Source organism: Manis pentadactyla, chromosome 1, assembly GCF_030020395.1.
Source record: "Manis pentadactyla isolate mManPen7 chromosome 1, mManPen7.hap1, whole genome shotgun sequence".
In the NCBI taxonomy this organism is placed as follows: domain Eukaryota; kingdom Metazoa; phylum Chordata; class Mammalia; order Pholidota; family Manidae; genus Manis; species Manis pentadactyla.
The window spans coordinates 178,298,211-178,310,492 of record NC_080019.1 but is presented as its reverse complement, the minus strand read 5'-3'; the positions used below and the strand labels follow the sequence as shown (position 1 = coordinate 178,310,492).

General features: G+C 54.5%; 1 protein-coding gene across 3 annotated transcripts in view; it reads left to right on the top strand.

Moving 5' to 3' along the window:
• ADCY5 (adenylate cyclase 5) overlaps window positions 1–12,282 on the top strand; it is a 152,493-nt gene that overhangs the window by 89,503 nt on the left and 50,708 nt on the right. For 2 of the 3 annotated variants that reach the window (XM_057503353.1, XM_036905615.2), the window contains exons 4-7: window positions 6,897–7,008; window positions 8,572–8,699; window positions 10,630–10,788; window positions 11,655–11,796. In XM_057503353.1, coding sequence (XP_057359336.1) covers window positions 6,897–7,008; window positions 8,572–8,699; window positions 10,630–10,788; window positions 11,655–11,796 — 541 coding nt within the window. The remainder of the gene's footprint in view (window positions 1–6,896; window positions 7,009–8,571; window positions 8,700–10,629; window positions 10,789–11,654; window positions 11,797–12,282) is intronic. The other variant, XM_057503356.1, reaches the window with a different exon arrangement.

The window sequence follows — 12,282 nt, the reverse complement described above, 5'->3', positions numbered from 1 at the left end:
CCACATTTTGTTTACCCATGCAGCCATTGATGGACACCTGGGATGCTTTCACTTTTTGACTGTCGAGAGTAGCACCAGCGTGCATGGTGAACATGGGTGTGCAAATATCTCTGAGTCTCTGTTTTCAATTCTTTTGAGTATATACCTAGAAGTGGAATTTCTATATCATATGATAACTCTATTTTTAACTTTTTAAAGAACACCATACTCTTTTCCATAGTTGTTCACATTTTACCTTGCCACCAGCAGTGCACAAGAGTTCTGATTTCTCCGCATCCTTGCCTGAGGTTGGGTCTTGACAAGACAGACCTGAGTTTGTCCTGGGACACAGAATTGGGGTTGGTGGGGAATGGAACCACAAGCCAGCAAGGACTTAACTATTTTAGCTCTTTGGACTCAAAATGGGATGCTCAGGGAAGACAGGAAGAGAGAGAAGTCAGGGCAAAGAGACATTGACCTGCTGAACATGTGAGGCTATGTCCTCAAAACAACTGGAATGGGTTGTGATTTGTGATTCTGATTCTAACAAGAATTCAGACATAAGGATACCTCTGGGTGGGGTAGGTCAGAGAAAACATCAGGAAGATGGTAGGGTTATATCAGGTCCAAAAGAAGAATGTGATCTGTTTTCAGCCTTTTAAAAATAAACATCTTTTTATACAAAGGATAGATGTTCTTTGTAGAAAAATTGGAAAATAAGAGCAGTATAGAAGAATAAAGCACACCGTATTCTCAGCATTGAGAGGGGGTGCAGTCCCTTCTCTCTTTGTGGGCTGCTTCTTTGAGAAGTGTTTACCCAGCTCTTCCAAGACTCTGTGAACAGAGGGATCAGGGGGTGAACTGGAGTCTGCAGGAGGCCCTGAGGCTGGCAGCATGGACTTCAGGACACACTTTGACTCAGAACCCCAGAAAGTGGTCCTGACGGTTGAGCCAGTCGCAGGGCTCCTCCGCTTTCCGCAGGGAGGTGTCCAGTCTCTGTGAGAGTGGGGAGGGTAAATGTAAAGTGTCTGCTGCATTTTTGTCCCAGGGCTTAGTCTCCCTGTTGGTGGAAATTGTGCAGATGACCAGTGTGTCCAGCGTCCTCTCATTGGCCTTCCCCTTTGCCTCAGTCACCTATGCCCTCAGAAGGTCTCTGGCGGCCCAGTTCAGATGCTCTGCTTAACTGTTTTCCTGCCACCTCTCACAAAACACCCTGTCATCTGGTGTCCATTCTCAGCCGGATGCTGGTAAGACCGTACCTCATTGTGCTTGTCCAGTGCCTGGGAGTGACCCACTGCTCCTCTGACATTCCCTGCCACAAGGGGCATGGACCCAGGAGGCTCCCCAGGTGGTATGGCTTGGAGCAAATGGAGGGCATGCTGTAGGGGGAGGCCCATTGATCACAAAGAGAACCCTGGCCTGTGGCTGAGCCTCCCCAGACTACATGCTGGGCACCTCCTTCCCAGCATTTCCTGCTTCCTTCAGACCTTCTGCCACTCCAAGCTCCTGGGAGCTGGGCTGAGGCCTTGCCATATTCCCTTTCCATTCCCCCAGCCCCTGACTTCTGTTTGCCCAGGTCCCTGTTCCTTCTGGGCCCATCTCCAGTGATGGTTTCCCTCTCTGCGTTCCTTGAGTTCCCTCTCCATGCAGTGCTGAGAAGTGCAGATCAGAGGAGCAGGCGCTGAGCGCTGCCGCCTGCCCAGACCACTAGGAGAACTCATCTCCTGGGTATTCAGAGGTACTGCAGCACGTGGCTCCCTGCCCCAGAGCAGGGTCTGACGCCCACAACTTCATCAAGTCCCAGGGCCTCTTGGTAGAGAGAGGGAACAACAGTGAAGAAATGCGCTTAACCAAAAATGCCTGTGGCAGGCTGAGCTGAAGCTGTGACAGAAAGCTGCAGGGCCCACCATGGTAATTGGGATGAAGTGCCTGCTCGCTCCTGTCTCTGGAGTGATGGATGGCAGGCAATTAGGGAGGAGCACCCCGCCAGAGTGGGCCTCACCCAGCTTCTGTGCGCCTGCCAGGAGGGCCTGACCGAGTGGCCGACACCAGCTCTCAAGTGGGAGCTAATCGATGGATTAGTACCTGGGTGCATTTCTGCGCCCAGTGCTGGTTGTCAAGTGGCCTTCAGAATTACCACGGAGCAGACCAGGAAATCTTGGCCAGCAGAACAGACAGTCTGCCATGGGGTAAACCTCATAAGACAGAGGAGGCTCTAGAAGTGACAGCTGCTAAAGCAGAATCCTCCCCCAGGGCAGCAGAGGAGAGTGATTTCGTTTCTGACAAGAGGTGGGGGAATGTCAGGGTGGCAGGATTTCCATAAATGTGTAGGAGAGACTGCAGGGGTCCAGGGTTGGGACCTCGGAGACCTCATCTAGGCCTCCATGCCAGTTAGAAGCCCTTCTTTAGAAAGCCACCCTGGCTCGCTGGTTGCTCTGTTACACCACCTGAAGGTAAGGGGCCCACAACCTGCCCCTCCCAGATTCCTCAGTAGCTGTTAAAAGCCCCCGGAGAGGCCATGGAAAACTAGATCCCCAGCAGACCCGAGGGGAGGCCAGGCTTTCTAAGCCATGCAGAGACCCCTCACACAGCAGTGTTGTTTTTGATGACTCTTGGCCCAGACCCAGGAAGCTGCCCACGGCCTCCATAACCATTCCACCATTTGTCCTTTGAACGTTGCTGGAACACCTGCTGGGTGCCAGGCCCTGGGCTGGGGTGGAATTAGAAGCCTTCTTGAGAAGGTGACATCTCCTGTTGCAGATGACATGCTTGCAACCCCAGGAGGCCTAGTGGGGTCTAAGGGAGAGCTCCTGGAATTACTGGTCCTGACTCTTAGTTGCTTTGAAGCTATGAATATTCTCTTCCATTCAACAAATATATATTAGGCCCTATTTGGGATTGAATTGCATTCCCCTGAAAGATTCGTTGAAGTCCTAACCTTTGGTACCCATGAATGGGACCTTATTTGGAAATAGGGTCTTTGCAGATAAAATCAGGTTAAGATGAGGTCATGCGGGAGTAGGGTGGGCCCCTAATTCAATGAAGTGGTGTGCTTACAAAAGAGGAAAATGCCACGTGAGGGCACATGCCCAGGAGAATGCCATGTGAGGACAGAGGCGGAGACAGGGGTGACCCATCTGCAAGCCGAGGGATGCCAAGGATTGACAGCCGCTGTCAGGAGCTAGGAAGAGGCAAGGAAGGATTCTACTCAGTCTCAGAGGGAGTGTGGCCCTGCCAACACCCTGATGGCATGCTTCTAGCCTCCAGACCATGAGGGAATAAGTTTCTGTTGTTTTAAGCCACCCAGTCTGTAGTATTTTGTCATGGCAGCTCTAGCAAACTAATATGAGCACCTACTGTGTGCCGGTAGTGTGCTAGGCGTGTGGGGCAATGGGGGAAGGGGAGGAGATAGGGCAGAGGGTAATGTTAATGTACATTGGACCTGGCCTCATTCATTCAGTCATTCAAATTGCAAATTTTACTGAGGCCAGACACAGTGTGCCAGACATTGTGTTCAGGGCTAGGAGGCAGTAGTCAATGAATAAACCAAATTCTCTCCCTCAAGGACTTTACATTCTATTCTATTCCAGACAGGAGCATAATAATGAAGGACAACAAGAATACGTAATGCATTAAATGGTGAAAAGTGCAGTGGAAAAGAATACAGCAAGGAAAGGTCGTAGTTTAAATGGGGTTGGGGTGGGGGTGGAAGCTTTCTTGAGAAGGTGACATTTAAACTAGTACAGTGGTTCTCAACCTGGCTGCACATTAGAATCAGTAGAGAAGTTTAAAATAAAACAAAATCAGTAGCAGAGACCCTGGCCAATTAACTCAGAATCCCTGGGGGCAGGAGGGGCTCTGGGACTTCATATGAGAGCTCTCAGGTGTCGCAGGACACCAGGTCTGAGCTGCAGTCGGGGCAAGGGCTCTCTGGGGCCCAGCAGGGGCCCTTGAGGAGGAGAAAGATCAGAGGCCTGCCTGTATCCTACTGAAAGGCAGGTAAGCTCCTGCGGGTGCGGGCTCAGAGGTCAGCGAAGCACACCTGGGTCCCTGAGCCCCTGGTCCACACGCAGCTGCCTCCAGTTTCTGGGGCGCCCCTTCTCTTCCTCCTCCCCTCTTCTCCTCTGCTTGGTGCCACGGGTTACCTTGCTCAGCAGCAGTCCTGTCTCTGCCAGGTCGGGGATTTTTCCATCCAACCGCGAGGGTCTCAGCAGCCCCCAAAACCAGGCTTCCACTGGGCAGGCCCCGAGAGGCTGTCGGCTTTGCATGTGAAATACTGACTCTCACTGAGTGTATGTGTTCCTTGACTGTGGAGGAGCTGGTCTTGACCCCAGCTTCCCTTGGCTTTGATTTCCTGAGAGTTAAGGGAGAATTTCCAGAACTACTAAGTAACCATTGCTTTTACACAGGCGGCAGAGACCTTTTCTTTTTTCCTGAGGGGAGGGGGATGGCTGCCTGAGAGACTGAGGGCTGGGCAAGCGGCACATGGGCCAGGATGGGCTTCTGCACCTATTTCCCAGGGAAACTACTTAGTTCAGCCTTTGGAGCTTCCCGCTCCTGCTTCTCTCCCCCCGGCATGCTGGACACCCTACACTCCCCCAGGGGGGGCACTGAGCCCGTCTGCTGGGTCAGACACCAGCATCAGAGCTTGACAGAGGCTGACGACTCCCTCCCATCTTCTGAGCCCCCTGCCCCAGGGCTGCCCGCTCTGCAGCAGCCCGCCTGGGGCTCTGAGTCCTGTGCCCGATGTGGGGCAGTGTGTCTCCACTCCAGTCCTCCTCCTCCCCTTTCTATCTCTCCTTAGGCACCCCCACGCACCCCCATTCCAACCACTCTCTCTGGCTTTCCTCCTGCAGTTGTCTTTGCTGGTCAGGGCTGGGATCAGAGTGGCTGTCGGAGCTGGGATTCCAGGAAACAGCCCAGGGCTCGGGGCCGGGGGCTGCCCTGGGGGCTGTCTGGGAGGTGGCACAGCCTAGCCCAAGCCCTGAGATGTGCTTCCCAGTGGTGCAGCCTATTTCCACCCCACCTCGTGTGAGCTGGGGGGTAGCTGCTGAGTGTGGCCCCTCCTGATGGAGTCCTGAACCTGCCCATCCATGGCAGCCCACACACGCCCCTCCGCCTCCCTCTGCCCCATGTACAGTATTAGACCACTGAATTAGGTTTTTCTTAATTTGAGATGTCTGTGGGGCCAAGAGACGGCGTAATATTTATTGGCTCAGCTCCTGGACTGTGGAGCCAGGTTGCCTGTGTGGCCTTGGGCAGGTGCCTTGACCTCTCTGTGCCTCAGTTTTCTCACCTATAAAAGTGGATACTAATCTCGTAGGGTGGTTGTGAGGCTTAAATGAGTTAATACACATAAAACAGTGTCAGACTAAGGTTATATTATCATCTAGGTATGTTGAGGCCAACAGATCAGGAGACCATTACCATTGAAAAGATAGTCACAGTTCCCAAAAGAGGCGGGCCCGCCCCTCCACAGGGGCCACACGGGGAAGCCCTGAGGCGGATCAGGGGGCAGAGTGAGGGGGAAACGTGGGCAAGGAACTCTACTGAGGTTCCCGTGGGAAGGAACAGGGGAGGCCGGGTAAGCAGGCTGAGGACTGGCTGGTGTGGATAATTTCAGTGGGCTCCGGGGCATATGGGCTGTCCAGGTTGTCTGGTACCTGGTGCTGGGGTGACCAGGACAGGCGAGTAGTCGCCTGGGTGTGACAGCCTGATGGGGGTGGAGGCTCTGGACTCTAAGGTGAGCTTTGACTGTCTCTAGGACTGGATAGCCTGGGAGAGACAGGCTTGCAAGGGTCAGTAAGGCCCCAGATGTCAAACATCAGAATAAAAAGACATGCTTAATGCACCAACACATGTTTTCCAAATAAAATAACAAAATATTTTCAGTTATCCATTCTCAATTTTAAAAATGGGAGTGTCGGTTCTGGAGCCTGCAGTACAGTGGAAATAGGACAGGCCCTGGGGGCAGAGCCTGCAGGCTGCTGTCTGGGGCTTCTTCCCTACAGCCCAGCCCCCATCGGTGAGTGGGGTCACCAGGCCTTCACTTCTAGAGGACCCAGTCAGCTGACATGTTGGAAGCTCCCAGCCCCGTGCCTTGGCCACCAGGCGCATCTCAGTGCATGAGAGTTACTACATTTTGGGGACCATTTTAGGGACCCTTACTCATGCTGGCCCTGGGGCCTCACCTCCAGTAGTCTGTTATGAAAGAAAAAGAAGACAGATCTTAGGAGCATGAGCCACAGAAACACATAGAGGTGTACAGTTCTCAACACAGGGCATGGCTGCGGCACTGGCTACGCACCCAGGATGGGGCCGACCAAGCCGGGAGGACAGGTGGGGACCTCCCACCGATGCTTTCTGGCTGCGTCTTCCTCTCTCTGCTCCTTGGGCCTCTTTAGTCTGTCCCTTCTAGAGGACTCCTTTGGGATGGAGGGCTTGGGGTTGGGAAGTGGGTGTGGGGACAGAAGGTGGGACCTTTGTATGGCCACTGTTCAAACTGGAAACACTTCAGAGCCGATGAATCAAAGGCCCATCCAGGCCCAGCGCCTTTGAGGGGGCTGCTCAGGAGTCACACAGGGCAGGCTGAGAGGTGACTGAGGAGGGGGCCTGCGATGTCTGTGGCCACCTCAGTGAGACGCACCCTCCCAGGCCTCATGCACCCCTGTCCCCCATTCCTCCTGGGTGGGAGTGAGGCCAGAGTGTGGGAGGACTGGATGGAGCATCCAGCCAGCCTGAAGGGGCCAGCGTCCTTGGCTGTCCAGTTTTGGGGCCTCTTTGACCCCTCTCCAGTAGCCGTTTGGCGCGCCCCAGGACTCTTGCTGGCAGGCAACCCTCCCACAGCTGCAGGTGGTCCTGGCTGTGTCCCCTGACCTTCTTCCCTCATGGGGGTCTCCCTCCTCCTGTCTCCCCAGCATCCTGTTTGCTGACATCGAGGGCTTCACTAGCCTGGCATCCCAGTGCACTGCCCAGGAGCTGGTCATGACCCTCAACGAGCTCTTTGCCCGCTTCGACAAGCTGGCTGCGGTGAGTCACCTGCCCACTGTCCTCAGGCACCCCATGTGCCTGAGCTGGGGACGGTTGGCCTGACCTGGGCTGCCTGCTGGAGGGAGGGTGCTGTGGCCAAAGACTGGCCAGAGCCTAGGAACAGGCACTGTGCCAGTGTGTGCCCTACTGGGCAGAGCCCGCTGTTGGGTGCTGGTGAGAGGCCCACAGACTGTGGCTACATGTCCCCACATGAGCCCTGGTCACACACACAGCTGGAGATTCTTTCAGGGTGTCATGATCATGGGGGAGCAAGCTGGTGAGCCCTTCATCAGTGGAAGGGGAAGGTGGGGCCTGCAGGTAACACTGCCCAGCCCCCAAGGAATTTCTGTTTGGTGGGACAAATGAAGTGCCATAGAGCCACTTTCCTGGTGAGGTTGGCCAAAGTGATAAGAGAATGAGTCTGAATCCCACCTGGCCTGCAGATAGCTGCGTGCCACCCCCCAGACGCTTTGAAAAAAACATCTCTTCAATGTTCAAATTGGAAGCAACACCGCAGGGCATGGAGTGGTAAATGGCCCTGCTTACACTTTGTTTCCTGTCTCTGCTTTTGTGGCTTTGCGTGACCCTCTGAGCTTTGTGGAGTCATCATAGGTCAGGGGCCACTTGCCACAATGTCCTCCAGCACATGGACACGTTCCCCCTGCCCCCAGGACAGCAAGCCAGATCGTTGATGAGAGGCCGGTGCACGTCAGAGGTGGTGCCAGGGCCTCTGAGGACTCGCGCCTCACTGATGTTTTTATCACTGAACAAGGGTGAGGTGAGCATGTACATGCTGGGCCTCTGGGCATTGGCTGGGCCTTAATGAGTCCAGGCCACATGGACACTGAGTCCCATCATCCGAGCTTCATGAAGTAACTTCTGCCGATTCGGACAGCTCAGGATTGGTGATTAATGACATTCCGTCTCAATCCCAATAAGGGATCGGGCTTGGCTGCCAGGGTGACCCTGCTCTGCTTGATTCTTTCCTGGGAGCAGCAGCAGGCAGGCACTGAGCTCTCTGGGTATCTCCGCCTTCACATACTTGCTGGTTCAGCAGAACTCTTTTCGATAAAAACCTCAGGCTGAGCGCCAGGCGAGCTTTGGTTGACTCTCATTTCTGCTTCAGTCTTCTGTAAAAGGAGGAGAGTCAGAAAACTGTTCAAACCCAAGAATCAGTGTGTGCTCCAGGGGCTGGGAGTGGGATACAGGATGCTGACTCTCAGCTCCGGGCTTTCCTTTTGCTGACAAGTCTGCCCTATTTGCTGCCACACTGACCAATTGCATTCTTCTTGGGCCTCAGCAGTGGTCAGAAAAGTGAGTTCCTGAGTCTGGGAGGTTGCAACACCTCTCTGAGGGCTGCTCAGCCTGTCCTCCGCCCCCCACCACTCCTGATAAGCCTGTCCTGGGGTTGGGGCTGCGTGTCGTGCAGGCACTGGGTCTGTGCTCACTGCCCTAAAAGGCAAGTTATTCCAGGCATGGGTTGAATCTGTTTGCTTTCTGTTTCTTCCCCTCCTACTTCTCTTTCCTACTATTTTTAATTTGTAAAATTAATTTGCTTTCCAGGAGAATCACTGTTTACGTATTAAGATCCTGGGGGATTGTTATTACTGCGTCTCAGGGCTGCCGGAAGCGAGGGCCGACCACGCCCATTGCTGTGTGGAGATGGGCATGGACATGATTGAGGCCATCTCGTAAGTGCCCGACTCCAGGGGGGCTGCCTGTCTCACTGGGACGCTGACTCCAGGGGGACTGCCTGTCTGCAAGGGGGACTGTCCCAGGGCCCACTTAACTGGCTGGCTGGCTGCCAGGTTGAACCGAGGGAGGCAGGGAAACGGTGAGGCAAAGCCACCTCCCAGGGCCCCTGGCCATGCTGGAGGGTTGGTTTGTACCTCCAGGCTGGGAGCTTTCTCCTGGACTCCTTTTACCCACAGCAGCCTGGGAAGCTTTTCCCAGACATATGGGTCCTGTAGCAAGGGAGGGCTTTGCAGACTCCAGAGCAGCAGGAGGTGGACCCACCTCTCCAGGAGAGAAGGACAAGCTGGCCACCATGTTGTGCCCTGTGCTGTGTGCAGGCCTTGCACTACAGGCCTTGTGTCATTCCACAGCTACTCAGTCAGGGCTAGAATTTACCAGCCCCATTTCTTCCCAGATGGGAGAGGTTAGACTCACAGGGTTTAACAGCTCACCAGCGTATTACTGCTAGGTAGGCCGATGCAAACGCAAGTGTTCCCAATTAAGAAAATCCAGCAAAAAGGATCTTTGGCCAATTCGTAGTCACTGCTGGCCTTAGAAGGAGCCCCAGTCATGAAAAGACATGGACAATCCAAGCGTCCATGGAAATGCATCCAGTGCGTCAGGAAATGCATCCAGGTTTGGTAATTTCAAGCTTTGGGCAGGGGCAAAGGAAAAGCCACAGTGGGCAAGGTCAGAGGTCAGAGTAGCTGTCCAGGAAGGTGGCGGGGTCCATCCTGTTTGGCTCAGTTCCTTTTGGCAGTGTTTGCTGAGTGCCCCTGTGTGCCCGGGCTAACCACTGAGTCCCTTCCGTGGAATCTGTTGAGGGAGAGAGGCTGGGACTCTCTGCTGTGATACCGGGCATGCCGAGTGGGTATGCCACCAGGTAAGAGGCAATCTGCAGAGGGAGGGACCAGTGGGGAGTCCCGAGAGAGGCTTCATTAAAGAGGTGGCCCTGAAGTTAAGCCAGAAAGGTAGACTGGAGATATCATCAACCTAAGCAAGTGGCCAGAGGCATTGTGGGTGAAAGCCACAGCTCTAGTAAAGGAATCTGCAGAGTTGAGCCCAAGGACAAGCAAAATGATGGACAGCATAAATCTTGCCTGTGGTGGGTTGTCAGCCTTTCGCTAGTATGGCAGGGAGCAGGGCAAGAATCCACCTGCGGGTCCTGCCCACCAGACCAAGTCAGACTGCTGGCCCCACGGCTGCCTGAGTGGCCCTTCCCCCAGGGCACCCACAGACCCTGGGCCCCAGACACGTGGCTTCATAGCTCCCATCCCACTCCCCCTTCCATGGAGGGCCCACCCATCTGGTGGGGACTCCCAGGTACGTGGTGCATGTGGAGGGGACTGGAGCTGTCTTCTAGCACAAGGGGTACCCAGGCCCCATGCACCTGCCCAGGCTCCCCTGCTCTCCTGTGCAGGATATAGGGGAGTTTTCTCTTAAAACTCGGTTAACTACCTTTCTCCATGATCCCATTAATGAAGAGACAGCAGTGTGGATAAATCCAAGTGTTATGTGGCTGTATCTTCCCTGTTTGGCTCAAGTTGGCATTTTTGGAACACAATTTAATTGACTGAGGGTAGCAATGGCCCGGGATGCCCTAACTGGGGGAGGCAGTGGGGCCCAGTCTTTAGTGCGTGGCGCTGCGCCACCTTGTGGCCAATGTGGGAAACAGCGTCTCACAGTACACAGCACCTGAGCACCAGGCCCCAGCCCCTGTTCGTCGGGTTGAACAGTCTGCCTGGATTTGGGCAGCACCTGAGAGAAATGACTCTTTGACCCCTGCACCTTCTGTCGCACCCCGAATCCCTGCCTTCCAGCCTCGCCCCCCACTCTGTGTGCCTGGCCCCTGATCCCCTCCCAGCCTTACCCCTGCTCCATCCCCAGGTTGGTCCGGGAGGTGACAGGGGTGAACGTGAACATGCGCGTGGGAATTCACAGCGGGCGAGTACACTGCGGTGTCCTTGGTCTCAGGAAGTGGCAATTCGACGTCTGGTCCAATGACGTCACGCTGGCCAACCACATGGAGGCTGGAGGCAAGGCAGGGTGAGTGTGAGTTCGGGCACGGCAGGGCCCACACTGAGCCTCCCGCCCAACCCCACCCAGGGTGACTGTCATGAGGAGCAGGGCTGGGTGGTCTTGGGTGGGCAGCATTAAGTAGAAGTTCCTTTACCCCACACTACGGCAAGTTATAGGAAGCATCCTTTCAACCTTTGCCCAGAAGATATTTACATAAAACACGTGGTTTGTTGTGAGATTGGTAGGTAGGGCAGAGTTCTTGAGGAGGGAGGAACCATGGATAATTTCCCGGGTAGCCAGGACATAAGGAGGTGGGATGTGAGCTGGCCTGGACCTGTGGGCCAGATTCAGGCAGGTGAGGGAGGTGGAGCAGGGCGAGTGTGCCAGGCTGAGGGGCTGGGGGAGGCGGGTACAGGTACAAGGAAGCACAGTATTCCCCAGACTGAAAGTAGAGCACAGGGCATTTAGGAACCAGTGGGAGAAACAGTGCTTATGTTCAGAAGGACATTCATGCCATGCTGGGGCGTTTGGACTCAGTCCTGATAGCAGGAGCTATCGCTTGCTTCTGAGCAGGTTTACGAAGTTTGTGAGACCAGAGGCTGTGTTCTCCCGGCAGGCTAATAACATTCTGTTATCATAATGACGTATGAGATGTTATGGTGTGGCCGTGGTACACATGAGCTGGGCACGGGCCCACCTGAGCCATCCTGATGATATCAGCAGGATGCAGTATGTTGGGGTGGGGACCCAGGGGGACATTAGTCCTTGAGCCAGAGTTTGGGCCCTGGGATTTGAAGTGTGATGGAGTTGGCTGCAGTTGGGTTCTGCCTGGGAGCTGGAGTTCAGATTCATGTTTTCTGCACGACTCTCCCTGCTTCCCTCCCCACCTGCAGACGCATCCACATCACCAAGGCCACGCTCAACTACCTGAATGGCGACTACGAGGTGGAGCCAGGCTGCGGGGGCGAGCGCAACGCCTACCTCAAGGAGCACAGTATTGAGACCTTCCTCGTCCTGAGCTGCACCCAGAAGCGGGTCGGGGAGCTGGCGCTGGGCCCCAAGGGCTTCATGCTTTGGGGGAGGGATCGTCTGGGCCCGCTGCTTCCTTCTCTTATGCTGCCCTTGAGTCCAGTGGTTAGTTCCCTGTGCAGTTATGGTTCCTGCATCTCAGAGAGGACACGAGAGTTCCAGAGGCCTCACAAACGATGGGACCAAAGAGGGAATGTTGTCATTTGCTTCTGTTGCAAAAGTGCAACAGGCGTCAGATCGTTTAGGAACAATACAGCAGAAGGCCATGATTGGGAATGAAGCATCAAGAAATCTGTCTGCTATGTATTTCATCTCCATTTCTTTCCTGCTCTGTTGCTAAACTGGGTAGATGTTTGTCCTTCCCGCCACATGTCTGTCTCTGCCTGCACCTGTGCATCTTTGTTTCTTAAACCTCTATCTCTTCCCCTTTTCACGTTCTAGTCTCTTTCTTCTTTCTCCTTTTGTCTCAGCCCACTCTTGCCCAAATATAAA